Genomic DNA, 27,414 nt, shown 5'->3' with positions numbered 1-27,414 from the left:
ACTCTTCCTCCATCCATCCCTCCCTCCCTCCCTCCATCCATCCATCCATCCATCCATCCCTCCCTCCCTCCCTCCCTCCCTCCCTCCCTCCATCCATCCATCCATCCATCCATCCATCCATTCATTCATTGCCATGTTCTTTCTTTCTTTCTTTATTTGGCCCCCTCCATCCCCCCCCCCAAAAAAAAATGATGGACAGACTGGATCTGGTAAAAGTCCCCAATTCCTGGTATTTTCTGATGAATTTTTTGACACTCGCACACACTCACACACACCAATTCTTACATTTTCTCAAATGTGTGTGTTTTTTTTAATGTATATATTTTTAAAACAAAAATTGGCTTTTGTAGGGAGGGAGAGAGGGGAGGGGGGGGGGGTTGATTCTACGTCAATGAAATGTAACAGATCAGCTGATTTTATTGACCTAAAAAAGAGAGTGAAAAGCAGGAAGAGGAAAGAGTACAGATTAGAACATTGGTGTCACTTCCTAAGGTCATGCATGCAATGCTTAAATGAATGAAAAAAAACAATCCTATTGCTTGTCTAGGGGCGTTTGCCTTATTATTAGGTTTTTTTTTGGGGGGGGGGAGCAGAATATTCTTAATTACATTTAGTCGTAGCTGCTCCATGTGTTGATCTGCACAGTGCATTTACGAGCACTTAAACCAAAAAAAGACACAAGCCATTTTGGGCGAGTTTCACAATCATTGGCGATTGAAGATACGGACTGATGTGCTGTTAGTTTTTACTTTGCTTTTAGTTTATTAACTAAGGCTTGATACTGCACTATAATACTATAATTATTATTATTGATACCGTGCTAAATATTAAAGAACTGTAAATGTTATATCTGTTTGTGTACCCAAACCCAGGAAAAATAAATCATGCTGAATTGCAAGGCTTAACCACAACTTATAAAATGGACCTACGTATATATCATTTGCTTGTGCGTGTGGTTAAATTGCACGTCTTATGAAGGCATGTTCCATCGGGCATTTAAGTTAGGGCTTGGGGTTCCAGAAAGAGATGAGAGCTTGTAGAATAACCCAGTACTTTCAACAGTAATGGTGTGTTTCATACCTTGCTTGGGCAAGTTCTCTTCCATTGACTGAGGTGATTAGTATCAGGCCTGTCAGATTGCAATCTGTGCTGGTGGGTGTGTGACTTAACATGATGGACTTCAGTGATCGAGTTCAGTGCCAATGCACACTTAATTGCGTTCTCACAATAGGTTTGTTTCTATTTGTGTTTGAGGACCAACAGAGAAGTGAATGTTTTTTGCCTACTAATTCGGCAACTTTCATTTCAAGTCCTTTGATGTGTCTTTTCAATGGGAGAGGGGAAGACAGCGAGAGTGGGGTGGGGGGACGGAAGGCGGGAAGGTGGAGAGCGAAAGAAGAGACTACTGTTGACATGGCCTCAATTTTAGTTCCTGACTTTTCTAATAAGTATAACAATGTCGTATCAATGATCGATGCTGTTTATGGTTTAAGGCCTGAAATGTGTGGGGTGAGCTTGTGTCCAGAAATCATAAACATTTAAACCCGGGGCACTTTTCCCATTGGCACAACAGTGCCTCCCTTCCCTAATTGGCAAAGATAAGTCTTAGACAAGCTGCAAGCTATACAAAAGCTTATACTGTAGTTGATCTGAGCCGTGAAGTGTCTTATAAATTGCCCGTTATATTGTTAAGCTATGCAAAACTTCAGCCAAGATTTCTCCTCTTGACCAGTATCCAATGAGTTCAGGAAAGGATATGGCTGAGGATGTTGGATGAAGGCAGGATTGACTGGGATTCTGAAGCTCCCCCTAGTTAAATACTGCAAGCTTGATTTACATAGCTCATGGTTTCAGGCCTGTAGTGACTGAGCCTACAGAAAAAAAACGACAACAAGGTTGTGGCATTGTGAGTTCAAAGTGAGATAGATGTGCGATAATATTTCAACTTTAAAGTAGAAAAGCCTGTTGTGTCACCGGGTCTGATGTTTGGACACAAGGACCTTACTATGTGTTCGGGAAAAGGAAATTCAATTCCCTCGTTTTCCAGGCGTTTGGTCTATTTTAAGCTTGTCTCTTCACTTTTAGGCCAACAGCATTTCAGAAAGGTCTGCCAGCCTGAGAGCATTATTTTTACATTTAAAAGATTAACGTAGCTCATGCACAGTATCCGTGCATAATGTTATTTACCCGCATTACACCTGTGCACCGCAACTGAAAGGCACATTAAGCCTGCCTCATGCTTTGATAGGTCAGCTCTATACTGTGATCGTGATAAGCCTTCCCTGTTTGGCTCAGTCACTCGCCCACAAAATACTCAGTCACTACACTTGGCAGTGAAATCCTGTGAAGTGCTGTGAGGCATCCTCCTGATACAGACGTCCTGTGTTAAATACGTTAAAGATTATTTATGTTAAAGACTTGAAAAACTGACATTAGGTTAGGCAGATTCCTGTTGTAAATTTTGTGCTATATCGGAAAATCCACTGTCAAGCCTTGTTTAGACTTTTCCTTCAAGAAGATTTTTTAAAAAAAGAAATAGTGAATAACGCAGAGATTATTGTTATGTGAGCAATATTCTGGGATGGCTTGTATTGTTTGTGCTTTATGCAATGATGTAAATGCTGTAGTGTGCATTAGTGAACTTGCTGGAGGGCCTCTGGTGTGATACGTTACAATATCTGGTTGATTTGCTTTTCCTCCATCGTATAAGTCAGATCCTCAGACATATCATTTTGTTTCACGATGGCAGGAAATGATGTACATATAGGTGAGATACCATATAGATTTTACAATTACTGTATACCTTCTGACTGAGATAATTATGTAGTCGAATCCTTACTGGGTTTGTATTTTTTTATATCAGTAATGAATTAACTATCGAGTGTTTTTTTTGGGTGGGGGAGGGAGAGAAAAAAGGAGAAAGGGAAAACCTTCACCCACACAAATTTCAGCCTCCCGAAATCTGTGTACGTGAAGTCCTGCTGGTTTCATCGCCATTCACTTGTCCTTGACCAACTGAACCCATCCGTTTGGGAAATGACAAAGCAGGGGTCTATCTTGCAAGGCCATTCCTGGCCTCTCCACAAAGCAACAAAAAAAGGTCGTGCAAGCTAATAGCTTGAGCAGAACCCTGTTAGCAATAGCAAGAGAGGAAAGATGCTGGTGCGCTTATTGAAGAACATAATCCTCCCAGTGTCAGCACCCGGGAACAAAGATAAATTTGTCACTTCCCTGCATACAGACAACCCGTTGTTGTGCATTAATGAATGATGGAAATGTTACTCCAAGGCTATGTGAAAATTGCACAAAGACTTCATTCACCCTGATATTTCTTTTCCGCTAATAACGTCAGAATTGTGTATGTGTTTTTTTTTCTCTCCTTTGCAATGACTTTCACTTCAGGGGAAGGAGTAAATTATGTATTTGGCTGTTCTGCAAGTTGAAGTCAAAGCGTTTTAAGCAAATGTTGGAAGTTTGCATTTCCTGAGGTGTTGCACTTAACTAGGGAACTGGACTGACCAAAATGTACCAGTGTCCTATTTGATCAGAAGGAAGTTCTGATACAGTATTCGGGTTTATTGCATTGCTGAGGAGGAGTAAGAGATGGATTTGGATTGCGTGTATCAAAAAGTAAGTGCAAACCCTGTGTTATTTTTTCTTTCCTGCACAGTTTGAAGTTGGACTTCAAAGATGTTCCATCTCTCTTGGATTGAGCGTGCTTTTGGCCAAGCAACATTTGCTTGACTGTTTCTCTCTCACGCTCCCAGCCTAAGCTGTCCAGATCGGAATAAAATTAGATTTGATTTAGTTTGATTTAGGGAACGGAATGTGGGTGAAAAGAGACTTGGCTTGTTGAATAAACAGACCCACCGATGGTGTCGTAGCACAGCTAAGTTACTGAGGGAACCTTGTTTTGTTTCAACCTAGAATAATCGACCACTTGAGTTTTCTGATGTTATGAGGCAGAATTGGGCTGAGGGCTACCTCGTCGCAAAGTGTAGTAGGAGTATCGGCTGAGAGAGACGGCATGTTTTACGCAAGCTTTGATCAGACCTAGGGCTGTAAATGATCTGAAGAGGGATTTGGCCAGTAATTAATTGGAAACCAGATGGTGATGTTGGGGATAGCGGAGGCATGGTTGTTTACTTGCTCTATCTGGACCTTTTTAGATCGAGGGATGTAAATTTGTTACCGTTCCCGCAAACAACACATTGCCAGTAATATGGATCAAAATGGGCTCTTAGCTCTAAAACACTAGAAGGCTGTCGAGGTGTATATTGACCTGAAGCTTAGATGGTATCATTGTAAGGCCAAGAACGTTATTATTAATAATAATATTAATAATCCTAATTCATAATAGTGAATAATAATCTGTGCATTTGATACTGCGCCTTTCACGTCAGGAGAACTTCTCAAAGTGCTCCCCAGTATTTTGCGGTAAAGTACATAGACTGTATTTTGTTGGCAAAGGGAATATCCAATTTGCTCACAGTGATGTCATGGGGGATCGTTGGTCAAGACACCAGGAGAAACTCTCTTGCCTCTTTGAATAGTTATTTAATTTCTTAAAATAATTCATTGTGTGTGTATATATATATATATATATATATATCAATAACTGGTGTGAAAAATAATCGTAACTTCTTTTCAAGCATTAATGTAGTGACCAAATTCAGAGGCGAAGACCTTTGTTGAATTTTATCCCACAGAAAACAGCCCAGCCAAGCATCAGTGATTCTGATGGTTATGTGGTCGATGGTTCTGTTCTAAGCTACCACTGCCAACAATTTTGCACCTTCTGTATTTGATAATGGTGCAGAGTGTGTCTGGCTCATAATTGCCCCTTACACAATATCTCACTGTCCTGATATTCACAACCAAATATAGTCCATAAACGACCACCAGGCTTTAAAACTGTAATAGCAAATTATTCTGCTTATATTTAATGGATAAACGCAGGTTGCGTTTTCCTAAGTATATTAAAGCTCTTTTGACTAATGAGATGTCCTCTAATTAACCAGATTTGTATCGAGCAATACAAATGATTCTTGGTAAAACAAGGCAGCAGATTCTCAGCAGATCTTCACATGAGCAGAATCATGGGGTTTGCTCTTTCACAGTGCATCGGGAATGGGTGTTGCCTTTATTCAAGGCAATGGCCGGTCGTTCATTGCTCGGGGGGGTTGGAGCGTGGGAGGGGGAGCTTAATTCTCCAAGTAAAATGGCTTCTGCTCAAAGGGTTTCTCGCCTTTCCATCAGGTTTCTTAAAATACTTTTTTTTGAACATCTTTCTGGAAGTAACTTGGGGGCACGGTCTAAGTCCTGTGTGAATGCTGTCGAAGTCAGGGTTTCATATTCAGTCTGGAGGAAAAGGCATATATTAATATGGAATCATTTTACAGTGCAGCAAAGGACTGTATGCTGACTGTGTGAGCTGATGTATATATTACAGCCATGCTGCCCCAGCTGCTGGTGTTGAGGCTGAGTGGTTCTGAAAATTGTCTGGGCATGTTCCCTACCTTTTCAATAGCATTACACATTGCTCCTGTATTGAGGTGTGCACAGACGATTACAGCATAGCTGGAGAAAAGCCATTTGCCATTGCTGCTGTTTGAACTTGTTGCCTGTCTGCTTAGCAATCTTTAACAACTTAGGAAATTGCAAATGGGAGAAGGCTACTCAGCCCAATGAGCCATCTCATTGCATTTCATTGCTGCTCTACCTTTTTACTCTCCATATCCCTTACTAATCCTACGCTCGCCTACAAAATACACAATCACTGCACTTTATAGGCAATCCTGCGGAGCACTTTGAGACGTCCTTCCGATGGTGGAAGCTGCTATGTTAAATGCAAGGATTATTACTTCCCAAGTATCTGCTTCCCTTTTGAACGTCTTCATTGATTTTTCCATCCGTTGCCTTCTTCGATAATGCACGTCACATTTTCACAACCTTTTGTGTGATGAAATGTTCTTTTCTGGATTCGCTTATGGCTCAACTCGAATTATGTCTCTCTTGTTCAGGATCCCTGCTCTATACCCCATACTCATTTGTCTAAAGCGCACTACCTCACACTTTGAACTGCATCTGTCATAGTTCCATCCACCCAACCAATGTCCTCACCTCAATGAACTCTTGTGTTTAACCTTAACAGATGCCCTGTAAACCCGCACGGAGAATCCTCCATTTAATCTCCACAAGCCTAACATCTTGCTGATCCTGCTAACTGTAAAGCTTTTTAGACACGACTTTCCTTTTGAAAAACAATCACTCCCGATATGGGGATTACCGAACCAAGTGTTATTTGTCTCTAATGATGGATTCCACCAAGTTTCGTGTCACGTCCGTTCTTAAGAGACATTCACAGGATGTTTCATTGTTAGACTGCAGGTTTGACTCAACACAGTGTAGTTATCGAGTCTAGATATCAGAATGGAAATATCAGCTTTTTCTCTGATCGTGTCAGTTGGCGAACAGAAGTGTTTTTAAAAAGGGGAATATCAACTTGAACACTATGTAATAGGAAACTACTGGTAAATTGAGCGCTGTTCAGTGAGGGCTTGTTGCTCAACGTTTTAAACTAATTAATTACTGGATTGGCAAACAGTAGTAACCCTAAACAAAAGCAACTGTTTGGGGAAGAAATTCCGCCACGGTCTAGATTTATTCTATTTGTGTAACATTCCAGAGCATCCAATTCCTGTGTACAATCTTAATTTTCAAGACTGTTTTCTACAAGTTCTTTTACGAACTACAAAAACAAAATCAAACTTAAGACTGAATTCTTCAATTGGCCAAATCCAGACCCAGGTGGAATGTCTCACTGTGTGCAAGTCTGACCTGGTGTTAGAAGGGTGTTTAATAAATGGTGAAATACAATTATGTTGACTGCTTGAGCAAGGTTTGTGTGTGCTCGTACGAATGCCAAAAACCTAAGTGGAGTGCTCTTTTACATCCTATTTAGGCTTAATATGACTTTTAGTATGGTGCCTTGCCTTCAATGGTCTCCCAGCTGATCACATAAGCAGACTTCTCATTTCCTATTATCTGGCTGTTATGTAACAGCCTTGCAACCTCAGAGATGGATTAAGACTTGAGCATTCAGTACACATTGCCCTTCATAAGATCTGTATTTTACAGTACATGTCTATTCACAAAGTGCTGCAAGCAGATATACTGTGTTACAGCATGGATCTGGAGATCATAAAATGAATACTAGTTGTATTTACAGTCCAATCACATTGCAAGGTAGAATTACCGATCTAATGAGGGTTATGTTGTCAGAATTTTGTATCAATTAACCCCAAACTGATATTGTCTATAAAGGGGCTTTATGCAAAAGGCATTAAATTGCCAAATTTAACATCTGGAGGGGTCTATTCCACTGATGTGAAGTTTAAGCTTTCAAATAGTTTATCAAGTGATATTTCAGTAGAGGATTAATTTACTTACTCATCTTCAGTTATTTCCCAATTTTGGATCTTTTGCACATCAAACCTATGTAGGGTGTAAAGCTGGAAGTACGTAGCGAGCACCATAATTTTGTACAGAGAACAAGTTGACTTGACATCTCTGTGTTTCAAAGTCTGAGAGTGAAGTCGTTTGCTTAATGTGTGTAACCTACTCACATCATTGATGTCAAATCAACTTGGTTTGATTAAAAGCTGCCAAGGATTCTAGCTGCTAATACACCTAATCTAGACGTTTGAGATGTTCAATACGCGATAATGGATGGAAATGCTACAACACAGTGGATATCCTATCGCACAATTATGGATAATAGTATCTCACATCCTGAAGTACATTTGAATCTATTTACTGTACCTGTAGTATTGTACTGATATTGCTCTTTAGATGGGGGAACTGGACTATGTATTTCAGGTGGACCCTAAGAGAGGCATCTGTAGTTCTTAACAGATTTATCAAATGCCAGCATGATGTCTGAGGATGTGAGCTGGCAATGGAACCAAGCATCTTGTTTGCTGCCTCACACTGTTCAGAGATGGTGAGTTCCTGATGTCAGCTCAGTGCTATGTTCCAAAGAGGTTTGGTGCAACTCGCCATGTGCACTGTCGTTGGACGTCACCTTTGCAGTGATTTCCCCTCCCCCCCCCCCCCCCGCCACTCCCTCCCCAAATGTGTAGAATTAAATGTAAAATACGAGCAGGGATGATGGCCGGAATATTTGGTAGATTTCCTCCAGTCTGTACGTTATTCGGGAAAATCCAAACTGCTCACCAAAAATGTAGGCTTGTCCGACTCGCCACAGAGGAAGAACATAGTCCCTGTGTTGTGACGATGGGTGATTTGTAAAAGCTGTTCCCATATCCCTGAGAAGTTCCAGATGCCATATCCTCATTGATTAAATCTCAGAAAATTGAGCTCATTTTTACGAGCTTGTTTGAGCGATTGGCACAGACGTCACAGCGACTGTCTCTGGCTTCAGGGGACAGACAGACTGCTTTCCTTTGTTTCCACTCCTGGGGGTAATAACAACAACAACCTCAGTCAAAGCTGCCATCCGCAGATTATTGTCAGAGAATTAAAAACCGTATCAATTACAGCTCCTTTCATCTCTTTAACACCTGAACCGCGAGTTTGCAAGGGCCTTCAGGAGTGTTGCTGCAGCACTGTGCAGCCCGTTCTGTTTTTCCAGTTTGTGTTTTTTTTGCCCCCAACGCAATCAGAAGGAAGACATTCTTTGCGCAAAGACACACACTTGAATGATTTGATGACCGATTGCATTCATTAGTCACATAGAGTTCTGGGTTTGCACACAGCAGACCAGTTTATTTTCCGCTCCTTCTTGTGGCTTGATGTGTGTCTCATGACAGTGCCGGCCTGTAATGAAAAGGGGCGAATGGTCTGCTGATTCATATGATCGATGGCTGGATGATCATGAGACGAGTAACCAACAGGCAGACAATTTCCAATTGGAAGATGTCCCAGCGATCGCTAAACATTTGCAGAGAGCTGCTGGAAGGAGCCGTTCAGCCTTGCGCTTTCCTGAATTCGAAAGATACCATCACTTCTTTGCAGTCGCATCGGTTCGATGCCGACCACAACAACAACAATTTGCATTTGTAGATTGCCTCTCACCCAGGGTGGCATCCCAGAACGCTTGACAGTGACGGAGTCACGACTCCGAACTGGGAAGGGGGGGGTGGGTGAGGGTGATCATGAGCACAGTCGAAGAGGAAGGTCTTCAGGCGTGACCTGAAGATGGGGAAGGAAAGAGCAAGGCGTTGGGAGAGAGGCAAAGTGTTCCAGAGTTTCGGGGCGTAGTGGCTGAAAGCGCGATCAGTGTCGAGTGCACAATATTGAGGAAGTACCCTGGTTTAATGTGATCCAAGGAGCAGCAGGTTAACCTAACAAAGCATTTCCCTCTGGGAAGTCTCTCGTCCTCTGATGCCTATGATTTTAAAATGTCTCTAGGCCTTGTTTGTGTGTGTGTGTGTGTGTGTGAGGCTCCGTGTTCAGTCGACTCTTAGCTCTTTAAGTATCGGGTTAGATCTTACGGTGCCACCTGATCCACCAAAGAGGTATTACTGTGCTGTGTCATTGGGAAGCTGGCCAGCCAGCCGGGCGGGCGGGCGGGCGGGCGGGCATGCTTCAGGTTGTTATAGGGGAGGAGGGCAAGCTGTGTAGAGAGCTTCCACAGTGTTGTGCACCTGACCCTGACGACGGCTCCCACTAAATGCATTAGTGAGTAGTTTCCAAGCAACTACACGGCTCTGAGGGATTTGTGCCAATCACTATAGGGGGATACGGTAACGTCTTCTCTGTGTTGCCACTCCATCTTAACCCTTCGAGTACTGTGCCGCTGCGGAGTACAAAAAACAAAATCGTGACTTTACGCAAGTCCAGTTTAAATTGCTGCTGTGTTGGGTTAAATAATCTTGTGAATCAACATAAAGCCTGGGGCAGGCCAAGGCCACTTAACTCACCCAGTCGCCACAGATGTTGTTTGTTTCTCTACTGCACTCCGTCCTGACTCATGCTCCAGTTTCCACTCTTCACCTCCAATGCTTCCTCTTGACTGTTGGTCCCCGCTACGGTTTAGCCCCGTTCCAATTTCTTTAATTTAGACTTTATCAACTGGTCTTACCAACAGTAACAATTTACAGTTATGTCGCACCTTTCATGTGTGTTTGTGTTTGTGTGTGGCGGGGGGGGGGGGGGGGGGGGGGAAGGGAGGTATCTCAAAGTGCTTCAAAAAATGCTTCATGCTATCAAATAAAAAGCAATGAACTTTCAAGCATGGTATTAGCATTGTCGGGTGGAGTTAGCAACTGCACCGGTGTGGCAAGAGGTAGGTTGGGTCATTATTACTAAACTCGAGCTGACTCTGCATCACTAAAGAGTACAATTATGTCTGTGTCACCTGGAATCCGACTATTGAAACCAATATATGCAACGTCCGTAGTTGCTCATGACTGCTGCTCAGAATCTGTTCTGTTGAAGCAGGCAATTGGCCAAAAGTTTCTGCTACCTCCCTGTGCCGTTAACTAATTCAGTACCAAGAAAATAACTGCCTCTTCCAGGTGTGCTTCAGCCACAGAACAAGCAGGCACGACTAGAATTCCTCCAGGTTTTCAGACCCGCTTCATTTCGAGTTATTATTACAATAAATAATAATAATAATCCTTGCATTTGGCCTTAACACATTGTTGAGACATCTCACAGGCCGATACGCACGTTCAAAGGCATATGCTCGATCGTTCAGAAACCACTGAAATTGTGATCTTGCCACAAAGTAGAACAGGAAATTTACACTTGGGGACCTTTCAAAATATTTGTTTTTGAAATTTAATATTTTATTGATTTGACTTTCAATGGAAAAAAAACCTATTGCTGAAAAATATTCTTTGGGGGAAAAAAAACGAATTTTAATGGCCCCTTATTCATAGTCTGGAGATACTATAGAAATGCTTATTCCTAGGACTTCATTGTGTTTGAGTGAATCTCCACTCCTTGATCAAAACTCTGGAATAATTCCTTTCAGCAGATGTGGAAAAACTTGCAATCACATGCAGCTAGTATTACAAGGAGGTTTTGTTGAGGATCAAAGCAGATTAGAGGCTTTTTTTTTACTGGGAAGTGTTCTAAATCCGTACAATTCCCCTAAGTCAAGTGTTGCTGTTTTTAGAAGCCTTCCAATATTACACAAGGATATTTCTGACTTGATCTTCTCTCTTCCTTGCGTGGCTTTGGCTCGTAAGTTGCTCTGGAGTAGTTCGGCCACACAATCAGTGTTTAAACATTGTCCCTGTCATGACTACAGTATCACTGGGGGCAGGAATTCTTCCCACTTGGCTCCTGCTAACCAAAGCCTTAATGGGCAAAGTGGTCTTAGCTGGACAAGCAGCGGGAGGCTTGCCAGAGTTCTCAATAGCAGAGCTTGTGGTTTTAGCTGGATTGAACACCGGTAATTGAATGCCAAAGCCTTGACTCTTGCCAACCTGTGCCTAATACTCTCTGGGAGTACACATTCCACTCCAGACACCCGTAAAATTCCATGTGTAGATGGCGTACGTATGTGGAACTCTCAGTCTGTTTAGGGTACCCTCGAGCACGGTGATGTGTGTTTACGCACGTGTCAGAAACCGGACGGACCAAATAAAACCGATAACTGCAGTGTTATTGTGTTGAGAGTCGACCAGATTAAAACAAAATGATTTACCGTTTATAGGAGCAGTCTCGCCATCCCAAAGAGTTTTTTTCTATAACTAGAAGGAGTTAGCTACACACCTGGTACCCTGCTTTGAAAGTGCTGCGGTGTGGATGTACTAGTCCAGTATGTGTATTACATATAACACGTAGATACACTTGCTGTGGGTGAGCTGTCTTGGTACCAGTGCTGGCATGACCTCCTCAGTACATGCGGGCTGCAGAATCTCTCGGTTGCACAAGCCTGACATGTGCTTTCGTAAGCTGCAGAATGCGGAAGCTTTATCTTCCAGGGTTGCCTGTTGTCTGACTTCAGGGTCCAACCCCTTCCAAAAATGCAGTTGCATCAAGTAAACATGCCCGATCGGTGGCCTGCAGGGGGTGAAGATGGCTGGGTCTGGTTGGTGCTGACGATCCCATATTACACATGCAAGCGGGTGAGCAATGGACCCAGATCATGACTAGACTTGTGGATGCACAATCCTGCCCCTGCGAAGCATTACAAGTTAATGAGTTGAATGGAGAATCACTCCTTAGTCTTAAGGGTTCATTCAATTCACTTCATCGCTGTTTGTGGGAGGAAATTGGCTGCTGGGTTCCTCCACAAAGTACAATCGCTGCACCTTACAGTAATAACCGTGAAGTGTTTTGAGACATCCTCCCAATGTTAAAGGCGCTATGTCAAATGAACGTATTATTATTGTTGTTATATTCTGTAGATTGAAAGTGATGATGGACTATATTGTTGCAAGCGTCTGTTTTCATCATGTCTGTTGCTAGTCTGAACCAGGCTCCTCGGGGCTTGGTTTCACACTGATCAGAGGAAATGCCAGTGAGGAAGTGAATCCTTGCCAGTGGCTACATTTATTTTACAATCAGCTCAATTTGCATGTTTCTGAATTTGCGCTCCATTGCACACACACACACAGTGGGGCCTGACATGAACTATTTACATCTTAATATTTAAAGTTCAGCCATCCCAGCCCCTGTTGTGTGTTGAGCATCACTTGAATGCATTTCACGAGTGATCCGAGTGCAATTTGCAGATTCCTGATCCTTTTAGCACTGGCTCTTTGCACTCAAATGTTTTGTGGTGCAGGAGAAAATCGCTTGCCAAGGTTGATGATGGGATCTTTCTTGTTTCAGGATAACCAACATCATTCAACCCCACTGCTTTAGGTGAAAGATTCCCTGACTCATGATAATAATAATAATTAATAATAATGAAATCAGTGTTGTATGCCAGTAAGAAGCAGTGAAACTCGGACACGTGGAGGCCTTAAAAAAGATTGATTGTATGAATGAATGGTATTTGGAGATCAGTTATTACCTGAGCTTTAATGGTTGTCTCTGTAGCGCTGGCCTTTCTCAGACCTGTTTACAACAGAGCGAATAGCAGTGTTAAAGGTTAAGAATCAAAAGGGTGTCAGAACCATGTGTGAAATGCATTTGACGCATCAGCTGTGAAGCTATAGGGATGAGCAGTTCATGGCTCCATATTGACAGCCTGTCCTTCTGCAGCTTAGAAAGCGTGTTAACTGTTTAAGACGAGTCTATCCTTAAGCAGTTTATTAAAACAGATTTATCTTAATTACAGCAATCGGGAGACAGCATCTCCCCTCAATTGCTTAAGGCTCTTCATCATTCTGTTTAACAAAATTAGTTGCAAGATGACAATAAGCCATTTAAGTCATGGGATGAACCCTGGTTCAGAACAAACAATTAAACAGTCACTAACTTGACTAAAGCCCAATATCCTGATGTAACACCAGCTTCCCAGAGCGAGTACAGCTTAATAATGATGCTGTGAGAGGGTGTGCTTCATGTGTGATCATTTCGTTTTTGGTCAGCCCCCAATAAATACCATTTTTTTGGTCAGTTTTGTTTTTGTCTGAAACCCTTCACCTTGCTTAAGAGCATCCAAACCAAACTGAGAATCCCACCTACACATGGAAATTCCAGAGTTGGATTGTTGGAATGTTATACGCACTCTCTCACTCCCTGCTTACCTAATTCTGGAAGGTATTGGGCGCAGGGTTGCACAGGAGCCAAGGCTTGGGGAGACCCCAGAAGTGTGCATTATGGTAACTACTGGAATCTAACCAACTAAAACTACATAGCTTGCTAGCAAAGGCAAAAGACGTATTGTTTATGAGTCAGCTTCTAATGGAGCCAAGTCCTGATATATCTCAGGCTGCAGCAGGAAACTTGTGTGGATTTTACTGTGCAGGTGCCCCACTTACCAGTTGCACTGACTTAATGAATTCTCTGTGAAACGTTTCCTGTTTTGTCGTGTGTTCCAGTTTGCCAGGGTCTGGATCCCTGATGTGGAGGATGTCTGGCAATCTGCGGAGCTCCTGAAGGACTACAAGGCAGGAGACAAAGTGCTTCAACTGAGATTGGACGATGGCAGGGTAAGATTGATAGCACTGGCTGGTCAGATTTGGATGAGAAAAGGTCTATTTGGCTCATCCCCACACATTCTTTGTAAATAGTAAATGTGATTGGAATTCAGCCTATCTGTGGCATCTCCTGAGAGAAAACTGCGAAACTCAAGTCAATTTGAGCAAAAACACCACAGTATCTTGTCTCCATATCTCCCTCCCCCCATGCCACCATCGACAATATTTCCTTCCCTTCCCTTTCAACACCGAAATTCATTGTGCCCCCAAGCGGATTTGTTGGGAAGGTATTGAGATTGTTACATTAATTGAACGACAACAGGCCTGTTTACACAAATAATAATTCCTGTTGTATTCTGCCTGCCACAATGCCAAAATCTTTACACATCGTGAGGATAACCAACAAAAGAGGTTTGGATGAAGAAGTCCCTTTGGCCTATTTGAACTCATCTTTCCAGGATGCCCACCACAACACCTCCCCATGACTCTACCAAACCTGCTTCTTAACTCAGTCCAGTATCCTGACCTCAACCACCCCTCTTGGTAACCTGTTCCAGTAGTTAAAGAAACACTTCCCAGTCGGTGTCTGTCCTGAAATTGTGCCCTCTCGATCAGTGTCCTTCCGACACGAAGGGCGCTATATTAAATGTATTTTGTTGTTGTCGTGGTTGGTTGTCTTTGTGCCAAGACGCATCAGTGAGTGCAACGGGAGGGGAAGCAAACTCAATGTCCTCAATGTTTTAACTCTCCAGTCACCCTGATCCCGGTTTATTTTTGCAGGACACGGAATACAAAATTGATCCAAAAACCAAGGAGTTGCCGCCTCTCCGGAACCCTGACATCCTGGTGGGTGAAAATGACCTCACGGCCCTCAGCTACCTGCACGAACCCGCGATTCTGCATAACCTCAAAGTGCGTTTCATGGACTCCAAGCTCATCTACACCTACTGCGGTGAGTGAGAGATAATCCTAGCCTCGCTCTACACACAGTCACAACACATCATAGGAAATCCCGTGCAGCACTCTGAGACGTCCTCCCGAATGCAAGCACAATAAGGATTCTTATTATTACCTATGACGTCGATATGTCTCAAAGCACTCGGAGATAATAGCTCTCAAGTGCAGTGACTGTGTATGTTTGCACATAGCAAAGTCCCACAGAGAGCACTGACACAATTTACCTGGAGGATATTATTCAGGACAGTGTTCTCTTTCTCAACGAGTTCCCTTGGATCTTTAACGCCTTTCAGCTCTAAAAGGGAGTTTCTCCAAATGTTCTGGCCAGCAATCCTCCAGATCTAGTCTCGTGCAGCATACAGTAAGAACGCAGTGTAGTTTTTTTTTACTAATGTACAGACTAGCAACTAACTATTGATGAAGGAGAGAGTGAGAGAGAGGCTGTTTTGTCTCAATGTGATTTAAAGATTGATGTGACCAGTCTAATCTGTGGCTGTAATCGTGCCCTGTGACTGTTCCTGATTCCCTAGGGATCGTTCTGGTGGCCATCAACCCTTACGAGCAGCTGCCAATTTATGGTGAAGACATCATCAATGCCTACAGCGGGCAGAACATGGGGGACATGGACCCGCATATCTTTGCTGTGGCTGAAGAGGCTTACAAGCAAATGGCCAGGTATGTTCCTTAAGCATGTCAGGTGATTGATTCTATTTTAAGGCAGAGCAAAGTGTCAGTAGTTCCCATCTCTTGATACACTGGCAACAAAGGGGCTGAGGAACACAATCTGTGAAGTGATCGTTATCACTGGTGTAAAGACAGAACACTCAGCAGGTCAGGCAGCATCAATGGAGAGAGGAAAGTGAGTTAGCGTTTCAGGTCGATGACCTTTTGTCACTGGTGTGCATTGCTCTCCGACTTACAGAGAAGTCTTTTTCTCGCTTACTCTCTTGTCAGTATTCTGCCAAATTCACCCCAAAACATCCACAATTTGGTCACTCATTTTATTCCCGGCGTGCATTAAAAGGCCGGCGTACGAAGGTTGTCACAAACTTCAAAGTAACTCGTGGATTGAAGTGTTTTAAGATGATATTACACAATAGGTAACTAAATAAAATGGAATCATTATTATTGTAATCACAAGCAGGTTATTATTACCAGTGGAGAGTGGGCTATTATTTCCACAGCGCGATGTTGCAAACAGTTGTTCCTCACAGATAAAAGATGAAAGCGGAAATGAACAGATCTTAAAAGGGAAATACTTACTTGGAGTTTTCGACGCCTGTCCTTTTTGAACGGACTTGAGAATTGGACACAGTCCTTAAAGTGACAGCGGCGTATCATCTTACTGCACTTCAAACGTTGTGACTTGTATTCCTTATCCTTCAAGGGGGGCGGGGGGGAGAGATTGATAGTGGACGTGGGAAGCCACAGTTAAATAAGAAACAGGTTGTGTAGATTAATAAATGGTCCAGTGATCTGCAGAGCTTTGGGGGAGCAGAATGCAGACATCGAGCAGAGTAGCTCCTCGACGAGGCTGATCTCTGTACAATTTCACCCCAGTCAGACAGTCTGCCACGATATGGAACAGGAAACTGTCCTACCGTGGACTTAATGGCTTACCAAGGACTGAAGAGTCCCTCTCAGCTGAGTTTTATTCATTTTGATTCCTGTTTCTTTCAAGTACAGTACACTGGAGGTGGTGACACACTAACCCTTTGTGCGTCAGCCTAGCTCAATTGGTCCCACTCTCACCTCGGAGTCGGAAGATTTCGGGTTCAAGGGCTCAATCAATCAGGGAGTTTGCGATCTAGGCTGGTGCGCCAGTGTATTGCTGAAGGTGCCATCGGATGAGCCATTAAACGGAGGTCTTATTTGCCTGTTAAGGTGATTGTTAAAAACCGGTCAGGTTTTGTGCTGGTGGTGAGCCCCATTCAGCCTTTGGTGTCAGTTTTCATTAGATGATAGGGGATCTTTTAATCCCTTTTCCCCATACCCTCTCATAAACTTTCTCCTCAAGTATCTATCCATCTCCCTTTGAAACATCCTCTTGCTTCAAGGTGTACAGACTGCTGTGGGGACGGGTTGGGGAGGTGCGTGCTACGTTTTTCTCAACCCCGCGCGCGCGACGATAACGTTACACGTCGCAAAAGGGTTTCAACAATTTCCAATGTGCGTTCCAGGGACCAGAGGAATCAATCTATCATTGTGAGCGGCGAGTCTGGAGCAGGGAAGACTGTGTCAGCTAAATACGCCATGCGATACTTTGCTACAGTGAGTGGTTCAGCCAGCGAGGCAAACATCGAAGAGAAGGTCCTGGCCTCCAACCCCATCATGGAGGTGAGACTGTCGCTCAAAAGTCAGCTAATTACAGGGGGAAAAAAAACCGCATTCTAAGGCAAGAGTTGGGGAGGGGCTCATAAAGTTCCTTCCAGCCGGATAATGGGGCTTCCGCGTTGACGTCACAGATCTCGTGACCTTTGCCTCCGCTGAGCATACATTCAAATGGCCGACTTCTGGGTCATCAGGTCGCCGGCGACCTCACGTCCTATGTGCTGTTCACGCACAGTACACAGGAAGTGATCTCGTCGATGATGTGATGAAGTCCACCATTTTATTGTGCCCAGGAAGGGAAATAAATCCACAGGAGAGTCGCCTAACAAACAAACTAGCATTGTAAATGGGGCGGTGGGTGGGGGGGGGTGGACCTTACAACGGGATTCTACTGCAAATGGAATTATCCGGGGGAATGAGACTGATGGTTAATAATTTACCAAACCATTACAGTTACAAGTTCAAGGAATGGCCAATTGAGTGGAAGTAAATTGAATGTTCTATTGAATGCGAATACCACAGCTCTAGCACGGTTCACCGTTAGAACATCCCATCTCCCGTGAGTTCATTTGCTGCAGTTTGACTCGAAACGTTAGCTGGGCTCAGACTTCGGTAAAGTGGGTCGGTGGAATTTGGGCTGGAAAATGGGAGATGAGCTTCTTACTTCCACGTGGTTCATCCTGTTGGAGGTTCAAAGGGCTTGGCGTGACTTGAATCAGATTGCGTCTTTGAACCCAGGCCATAAACCCCTCCACTCAACCCAGTGCTGAGCGATAACATGACCAAATTAATTCAATTGCCTTTACCTCTCAGGTGTCCCAGGTAATATGTGCAAGGGAACCAGAGGCGTCAATAAATTGCAAGATTTGCAAATAGCAAATGCTGGACCCGTTGCAGCCGGATGTATGGAACTCCCTGTGGCACATTCAATATTTTTAGGTATCCGCTGGTTCTGGATTTCTCTCATTTGAGAAATTTATTTGGTCGTCTTATTGACTTAACACTAGACAAGCACAGGCACACATGATGCATCCTATTCGGACCAGACCGAGGTCTAAAAACTGGCATGTGATCAGTGAGAGAGATTTGTTTTTCAAACACCCTGTGATGGGAATTCATGAAGGGGGAAAAAAAAATCAACTGTGTTTTCCGCACAAGAAAAAGATGTTAATAAATGACGAGAATACCCAAAGCCAAGCCGCCTTGTGTTTCCGTGTGGTTAACTTTTACAGAAAGCCAAGGATTTATGGTTCCTCGGTACTCACTTCCTCACAGCCACTTACCACAAAATAACTGATTAATATTACGCAGGCGCTGTCTGGAGCTAAACGCTCCCTGATCACTGGCTTATCTTTTCTTTGTTGCTTTTCTGCTTATTAGCCTACCTCACCCCCTAAAGAGCGCCCTTAGGATGGCTCTGCAATGATAGTGGGTAAGGAGGTCACAGAAGGTAACGGCTGGTCTGGTTTGCAGTGCTGTGACTTGCTTTTAATGCTGCTTATGTACCCGGGGCTGATGTGAGAAATTGTGCACTGAATGCTCTCTTATTATTCATCAAGTCGACCCGGCTTTCGGTCATCTCCCGATGTCTGTCTGGGAAGGCTACAGGACTCCAGTCTGCATCTGAAATAGTAAAATGAAACGCATGTAGACGGCCTGAGAATATAGGGAGGTGCGAGGGCTTGAAGGGATTTGTAGATGAGAGTGACGAGCTTGATATCGAATCACTGAGAGGCGGGAGTCAGTGAAGCCTAGGTGATGGGCGCGTGGAGTTTATATCTGTGTGGACAGAGAAAAGAAGAATCACGCTTAACGATCTCTTTCATTTGTGTTTTTGCTCTCCGCAGTCTATTGGAAACGCCAAAACAACCAGGAACGATAACAGCAGCCGTTTTGGGAAGTATATTGAAATTGGGTTTGACAAGAGATATCGAATCATAGGTGCCAACATGAGGACTTACCTGTTAGAAAAATCCAGAGTTGTTTTCCAGGTAAGATTTTCAACCAGCCAACAACTGGAGGGCGTGAGCGATCGGGCAAGAAGCTCTCAGCTACTAGGAGCTGAGCTGGCTCTAGAATGACCTGCTCGGCAATGTAATGTCGGTATCGAGTCCACCCTTTTGTGGCTGTCTCTCATCTGGTTCCCTGAGCCAGGCCTGTCCCCAGTACTCCACGGCACTGTTGATGACAGCCCAGACCAGTCACTGGGACTCTTCCCACTCGGCTCTTATTAACCGAGCACGAGTAACAGATGGTCTATAAATCCCCAAATGATCCACTCAGTATAGTTGAATGCTTGGGACTATCACGAGAGATTAATGGGAATTTCAGTTCTACTGCAGAGCACTGCGCACATTTGTAATAAAGTGGATTTCATGCTGTTGTCTGCCTTCTTCTGTTCCAGGCTGAGGATGAGAGAAACTACCACATCCTCTACCAGCTGTGTGCCTCGAAACACTTGCCAGAATTCAAAGACCTGCACCTAGGTACGATCGCTCCTTGCCAACGTTTACTTCTTTAGCAATTTAGCAAAAAATTCTGGATTTAAACGTGCGAGTTATTTTGTGACGTGTTCTCAGCTGGGAGACGTGCATTCCTGACCTGGGTCAACATCTCTGCTCACAAATGCTTTCCACTGTCGTGTCTCCTGTATGACTATCGCTGATTTAACTTGCACTGTTATAGCTCTCACTGATCCTCAGTGGATCCACATAAAGCTACCCCTTTGCAACACAAGCCTCACTATCAAGTGAGGTCCTAGGTTCCACCTGAAAGGCACAAAAATAAACACAGTCACACCGCTTTACAGTAAATTACAGCGAAGTGCTTTGAGATGCCTCAACGACATGATAACAAATGCAAGGATTATTATTATGACACGAAATATCATTGCAATGCATTTCGTCTCCCGTCAAAAGCTGGTGTTTTAACCTTGTGTTGCTCACTGGTGATGCCACTGTTGGAATACTGTCTTCTGGTTTGAACGTCCTGCCTACAAAAGAACATTGGAGCGGGCGGAAGGTTCGATTGGGTAAATGTAGACGGTGGAGGAGTAGTCAGTAGGGCTCAGACTGTTGGAACCATTTTGCTTTCAGGTAACGCCCAGGACTTTCACTACACAAACCAAGGAGGCAAACCCATGATTGAAGGAATAGATGATGCAGTTGAACTGAGGGCCACAAGGCAAGCTTGCACTTTATTAGGTGAGATTCTAAACGCTTCCACCGACTGCAACCCACTCCTGTTCTGTGTCATAATTATGCTCGCGCTTGACTGATGCCTCTCACCCCTTTGTCTGTCCTCTAAGCGCTTTGAGACATCACCTTGGGTGAAGGCCGCTCTGTAAGTGCTTGTTGTTTGCTGTTGTTTTGGTTGACTCTGACTGGATGAATAGTTTAACGATCCCGATTAGAAAATGAAGCAGCACAGAGTCTGAGAGGACTAGTTCTTTGCATTATGTGCAATTGCAACTCAATTTGCTTAGAAAAATGTTATCTGCTCGGAAACCGGCCTAGGTTTATTGCCACTAGGTTTGGGGAACCACAGCTGTGGACTGATTCCGTGAGTCAGACTCGCCACATTCCTGGAATGAATCATGCCTTCGAACTCTTGAGCCAAAACCAACACGGATTGTGTCCGGGTTGTTTGCTTTCCCAGGGAGGAAAGACGATCGCCACACTGAATATTAATTCAGGAGATTTTCTGAAGGATTCTGACCGTTAACATCAAATAATGTTGCTCGAATCTTTTGAGATGGCTTCTCTTCGTACAGAACACTCACTCACCTTTAAATAGACCGTAGGAAAGAAAGTCTTTTGGTAACTTCCTCTTCTCCTCGCAGGTATTGGCGAATCCAAGCAGATTGGTGTATTTCACATCCTGGCTGCCATTCTTCACCTGGGAAACGTGGAAATCAAATCCACCGATCGGGACTCCGACAACTGCTTTGTCCCCGTAAGTGTGTGTGTGTGTATGTGTGTGTGTGAGGGGTGTGTGGTGGATGTGTGTGGTGTGTGTGTGCACTGAATGGTTCCTGGCTTTGTAACGCCAAAGCAATTTGAAGAGTGATCGCCATGACTGTGCGGTGACACCGCGAGGAACTTGGGGTCTTCACCTCAATAGGCGGCGGCAGTTTCAGTAATATTAGAAGATCACGGGTCTGGTTTTCATGCACTTTAATCATTGTTCTTTCTGACGCTCATTTAGCGAGAGCATTCTGTCAAACCCAAGTCTTTGCCAACCTCAACAATCTTCCAGTGCGTTTCCAGCATCCTCAGGAACTCACCAACTTCCCTTAAGTATATTCACTTTAAACTAGATTATAATCATAGAAATTACAGCATAGTGGAGGCTGTATGGCAACCATCAAGCCTACACAGATGCCAGTTCCTAGAGTTAACTCGTTCCAATTCCCTGCTTTTTCCAACTATGGCCTTTTATATTGTTTCTCTTTAAACACTTATCCAATTCCCTTTTCAATGTTTTGGTCTCAATAGCCTCTTGTGGCAAAATATTCTGTTTTCTAAAAGAACATTCTTTGTGAAGAGAAGTTTTTCTCGCCTCTACAAGCGACATTCCTAGAATTCTAGATTTTATCAGGCTGTCAGTCTGGCTCAGTTGGTATCAATTCTCATCTCCCAGTCAGAAGGTTGTAGGTTCAAGCCCCGCATTCATTGCAACTTTGTGCTCGTCATCTAGGCTGACATTTCAGTGAGAGGCTGGGGGAGCGCTGCACTGTCCGCCGACAATGAAAGTGAGATGTTAAACCGAGGTCCCGTCTGCCTGTTCGGATGGACTTTAAAGCTTCCGTGGCACTATTTGACATGAGAAGGTGTCCTGGCCAACAATCCCCCAGATAGAAAATGGTCATTTACTTCATGTCTGTTTGTAGGACACTTGCTGTGCGCAAATTGGCTGCTGTGCTTGCCTACGAAAATCGCACCTTGATATTCAGTATTTACAATAAAATCCTATGAAGCTCTTTGAGACATTTGGTGACGTGGTAAAAGTGCTGCATCGATGAGAAGGATTATTATATTATTGTATTATTATACCTTGTCAATTCCTGTTGAGTATTTTCCTCTTGAGTATTTCCAACTCAAATCATTCGCTGGTATTTTGTGAAGCTGTTGTGTACTCTGATCGGATGGAGCTTGTGACTGTAAGTGTTGATATAATTGACTTGAGGACCTTATATATACAGGTTATACAGAGAGGTCAAAGCACTATGGGTTTATCCCTAAACCATTCGTTAGGTGGTATGTGTGTGTGTTTGGGAGGGAGGTTTCGCTAAGGAGTTTATGAAAACATTGACCTCAGCGACTTTATTTGAGGATTAAAGCTTGTTGATTTAGTCGTAAGTCATTCATCCATCGATAATAAAGGAAACTTTGACAATGGGCATGGGCAGAAATGAGCTGTAATGGGAATTGGCTCCATAATTAACTGAGGGCATTCCAGCTGTGTTTCTGCAGAATATAATCTCTCCCTGCCATCTTTTGTAAAATAACACTGGGTTAACATTAGTTACTTCCGCATGACGCCCTGATCTCTCCTGAGTGGACTGAGAAGATGACAACTTCTAGACTCACACGTGACCAGACAAAGAAAATGAGGCCCTCGAGATATTCATAGGGTTGAGGGAGTCTTGGTTTAAATGATTCTCATCTTAAAATCCCTCCTGGATCATAATAATAATCCTGCATGTGATACAGAGCCTTATCATGTCTCAAAACGCTTCACATGATATACTGTAAAGTAGATTGACTGTGTATTTTTGTGGGCGAAGCTTTTAAGACTGTTTTGCCTTTCTTTTTTAAAAAACAATGTTTAAGAGTGCGCAGAATGTGGAAAATTCTTTAGTTCAGTCCAAATTAGGGATCCCTTTTTTCCGCAGTTCTTGAAAGAAACCGGTTTCCAAATTTGAATTCTGAATTGAAGAATTGGCCACAGTTTTGTGTGATCTTCAAAACTTTAGACAAAATAAGTGTTGGAAAATAACTTGTCGTTTTGACGTGTGTGACAATACCACCCTCCTCCTGTTTGATATTGGTTCGCCGTGTCCTATCTGAAAGAGGAGCCATCTAATATTCTAGTCGAATTTGAAGGGAGGCACACGACTCCTTAACTGAGAGCGCACAAGTGCCTCGAAATCAGTCGGCATATTCCAAGTGCCCTCTCTTGGTAATTCCAGGGATGATTCTGTTAATGCCAGAAAAGCATTATTATTACTGAAGGATCAAGGCACGGCACAAATCGCACACTAAAGCCAACAGTAAAGTCTCTCTCACGTCTTGATCTGTACGTCCACTATACTTGAAGGTTCTATCCCACTAGTTTCTGTTGTATCAAATGCAAGGATTATTATTTTTTATCAATAATCTCTCCTGAAACATCTCTCCTCAAGGATGGCACCTTCGACAATGCAGTGCCCTCTCCCGCCTCTCCGCCCCCCAGCACTGCATTGGAGTGCCAGCCTCGACTAAGAACTCAGTCAAAAGAACAAGAAGATCGTGTGGTACTTTGGCAAGGTGCTATAAAAATGTTCCTTCCTTCCATGGCATTAAAATAGGAAGTGAATAAAACACCACCCTGTAGCACTTTTTGTGATGTTTTCAATTGGAAAGGGCGTGTGTAAGTGAAAATTGCTGTTGTGCAACAGATGTTTGGCATCGTAATTATGCAGCTATTCTGCAGTTTTGTGTCAGCCCGGCTCGGTTGCTAGCAGTCAGTCTGTCTCGCTCCTGAAACCGAATCCTCAGTCTAGGCTGGCGCTCCAGTACGGTGGTGGAGACGCATTGCATTGTCACAGGTGCCGTCCTTCAGATGAAACTTTAACCCAAGGTCTCATCTGCCGTTCAGGTGGACATTAACGATCCTGTGATGAAGAAAAGTGAGTTTGTCCTGGCCAACAAAAAATTGGTCATTCACATGATGGCTTTTTCTGTGACGTTGCTGTCCGCAAATTGGCTCCCCGTTTGCTTACAAAATACACAGTGTATCCTGTGAAGCGCTTTAAGACGCCCTCCTGACCTGAAAGGCACTTTCCCAAATGTAAGGATTATTTACGATAAGATGTTGATGTACACAGTTGGATGTGACTTTTTTTTTGCTCTTTCTCTCTCGTTTCTGACAGCCTAAAAATCGCCATCTTATTATCTTCTGTGATCTGCTGGGAGTGGATTGTGAACAGATGTCTCACTGGCTCTGCCACAGAAAGATCATCACCGGCTCCGAGACCTACATCAAGCCAATGCCCAAACTTCAGGCCATCAATGCCAGGGATGCTCTGGCCAAGCACATTTATGCCAATCTCTTCAATTGGATTGTCAGCCATGTCAATAAAGCCCTGTATTCATCAATAAAGCAACACTGGTTCATTGGAGTGCTGGATATTTACGGGTGAGTCTGCATGGATTGCCATCTTAAATAAAAGCTAATACCTATTTATTGGGTTCCACTGGTATTTTACTGTGTCCAGGGGAAAGATTCTTGACCCAGAGGCTGAACACTGTGGGAGGATATTCTTGAAGTTCCTAACCTGCTGATTTTTTTTTTTTGGCTTTTTTTGACCAGGTTTGAGACCTTTGAAATTAACAGCTTTGAACAGTTTTGCATCAATTATGCCAATGAGAAATTACAGCAGCAGTTCAACATGGTAAGTGGTGTGTGTGTGTGTGTGTTTGTTTTTCCTTTCTGTGTTGCAAAATGTAGATACTACTTACAGCATCTCTTCCGAGCGGCCAGGTGCCTATTATTATTATTATTTATTATTCTCATCCAGTACTGTTTGTCAGATTGTACTGGATATCTGACGAGAGAATTTCCTTTGTCTCCAGCACGTCTTCAAGCTAGAACAGGAAGAGTACATGAAAGAGCAAATCCCATGGACCCTGATAGACTTTTATGACAACCAGCCTTGCATCAACCTGATTGAGGCCAAACTAGGCATTCTGGATCTGCTGGACGAGGAGTGTAAGGTAGGTCGCCCCGACTCGCTTTCAGTACAGCAGCTCTCTCTCTCCCACCACCCCACCCCCTCCCCCCGCCTGGAGGGACGCATTCTTGCTGACCTAATTTCGGGAAGTATTAGGTGCAGGTTGGCAAGAGCCAAGCTTTGGAGACCCCAGAGTGTGCGTTGGGGGGGGGGGGGGGGGGGAGCTGCTGGAGTCTAACCGCTTCCCCTTTTTTCACTCAAGATGCCCAGAGGATCTGACGACTCGTGGGCCCAGAAATTGTACAACACTCACTTGAACAAGAGCGCACTCTTTAAGAAACCGCGCATGTCAAACAAAGCCTTCATCATCCAGCACTTTGCTGACAAGGTGAGAGATTTTCAAATCCTATGAAAACGTGTGGGTAACTGCTACCAGTTCCACTTCCATTAGCTAAGCGAGACGATAATGCACTTGGGAATCTCCATTGCTGAACGATCAATGTAATCAGTGCTTTGATGCGATTACAAGACTCTTCTGTTGATCCTTGATTGTCAGTGTAAAAATCCTTCTTCAACTCTTTCTGTGTGAGCGTGTGTGTCAGTGTGTGTGTGTGTGTGTCTTCCTTTGTCTGCATCTGTTTTAATTTTTACGATAAATGCAAGAAACTGCCATTTGAAATTATAATGATGATAATCCCCGCGTTTGATTAAGTGTCTTGTCACGTCGTCAACTCGTCTCAACCACACTCAGATTTCATTTCCATAAGTGAGGGGGAATAGAATGAGTACAAAGAAGCCACGGGGCAATTATTCCTGAAACTTTATTTTGGAAGCAGTCCAGTTACATACACTGCAACGCTGCCAAGACATTAAGGTATCAGTGGATCATTTCGTAAAGCATTTATCAATGGGAAATAATTATTCTGTGCTTGAGTGCTCCGCTTGTCGTTAATGTAAAAGGAAGGAGAGGGACAAATGAACGTGGGGGATATTTCTCTTTCCTCTTAAGAAATGTATGGTTTAGGGACCAAAATAAATAGCTTGTTCCTGTTAGAATAACACCAATTAAAAATAAGCTCTGCTATTAATACAATAGTTGCAACAGCTAAGAATAATAATAATCCTTACATTTGGTAAAGTGCCTTTTTACATCGAGAGGATTCTTCGCAGGATTTACTGTAAAATGTGTCTGCTATGGTCGAACGCCCACATTATCCACATTGAATTGTATCTTTCACACTCCCCTAAAATAATAACAATAGCACATAGTGATTGTGGTGTCATGTGTGCCTATCGCTCAGGTCTATTTTGCGGTATGTTCTTGATGGGCTCTTTGTGAATCATGTTAGTTCCTGCGGGTTTCTGGTGACTCCCATTTGCACGCCCATCGATTCACTGAAACCCCCCCCACCCCCCCACACCCGAAACGCTGCAAATTTGACCCCAGCGATGCATAATTTTACAGAGGCAGCTGTTAGTTGCATCAATGCATGCCCTGCGTTTAAACACAAACGGTCCAACCTTGTAATATTGGCAGACCTCTTGCTTTCTGCAGTAGCGCAAAGTGCCATTCAGCAGCTTTGGCTCATCGGAGGCCTGCATCTTTTAAAATAGACTTTTCTACGTGAGTCTGCTGGCCTCGTGCCAACACTGCAGTGCATTAAAGCGGCGTTATTCAGCAATATTCATCCACAAGTCATGCAAATTCCACCAAACACTTTTCAAAAGATTCCACGCAGACGCTTTCAGCTCCAGAACAACAGGAACATGCGTACACTTGTTCCTCCATGGTGGGTCGCGTGGAAGTCGTGTGCGGTCACTAATGTGGGGAAAGGGGAAGAGATGAAACTGTATTAATGTCTCCTCAACGGGGGCTAAGCAGAGTCTCCTTGTAACTGAGCTGCCTCCAAGGTGACATGATTGTTACATGACATTGTCAGCACTCTCGACAAACTTGCGATGATGCCTTTGGTCGGCCAGACCCAACTTTCCTGCTCAAAGTTTCTGGTTCGAATCTATTTGAACCGAAAGCTGTTCTGGAGAGCATTGCCAATCCACTGAACCGATACCTCGGGACCTTCCTTTCTGACCGTGTGTCTAAACCTGGCGGCCTTTCCG

General features: G+C 43.7%; 1 protein-coding gene across 1 annotated transcript in view; it reads left to right on the top strand.

The window, feature by feature from the left end:
• The window catches only part of myo5aa (myosin VAa), a 56,106-nt gene that overhangs the window by 1,353 nt on the left and 27,339 nt on the right, over nt 1–27,414 (top strand). Inside the window, exons 3-14 of the mRNA XM_042344055.1 lie at nt 13,974–14,084; nt 14,853–15,024; nt 15,560–15,704; nt 17,210–17,366; nt 19,208–19,351; nt 19,765–19,846; nt 20,456–20,563; nt 21,202–21,314; nt 24,496–24,761; nt 24,936–25,017; nt 25,199–25,339; nt 25,559–25,684. Of these exons, the coding sequence (XP_042199989.1) occupies nt 13,974–14,084; nt 14,853–15,024; nt 15,560–15,704; nt 17,210–17,366; nt 19,208–19,351; nt 19,765–19,846; nt 20,456–20,563; nt 21,202–21,314; nt 24,496–24,761; nt 24,936–25,017; nt 25,199–25,339; nt 25,559–25,684 (1,647 nt within the window). The remainder of the gene's footprint in view (nt 1–13,973; nt 14,085–14,852; nt 15,025–15,559; nt 15,705–17,209; nt 17,367–19,207; nt 19,352–19,764; nt 19,847–20,455; nt 20,564–21,201; nt 21,315–24,495; nt 24,762–24,935; nt 25,018–25,198; nt 25,340–25,558; nt 25,685–27,414) is intronic.

This window comes from Callorhinchus milii, unplaced genomic scaffold (genome assembly GCF_018977255.1).
Source record: "Callorhinchus milii isolate IMCB2004 unplaced genomic scaffold, IMCB_Cmil_1.0 Scaffold26, whole genome shotgun sequence".
Classification (NCBI taxonomy): domain Eukaryota; kingdom Metazoa; phylum Chordata; class Chondrichthyes; order Chimaeriformes; family Callorhinchidae; genus Callorhinchus; species Callorhinchus milii.
Note: the sequence above shows the minus strand (reverse complement) of the source record. Positions and strands in the feature narration are given on the sequence as shown.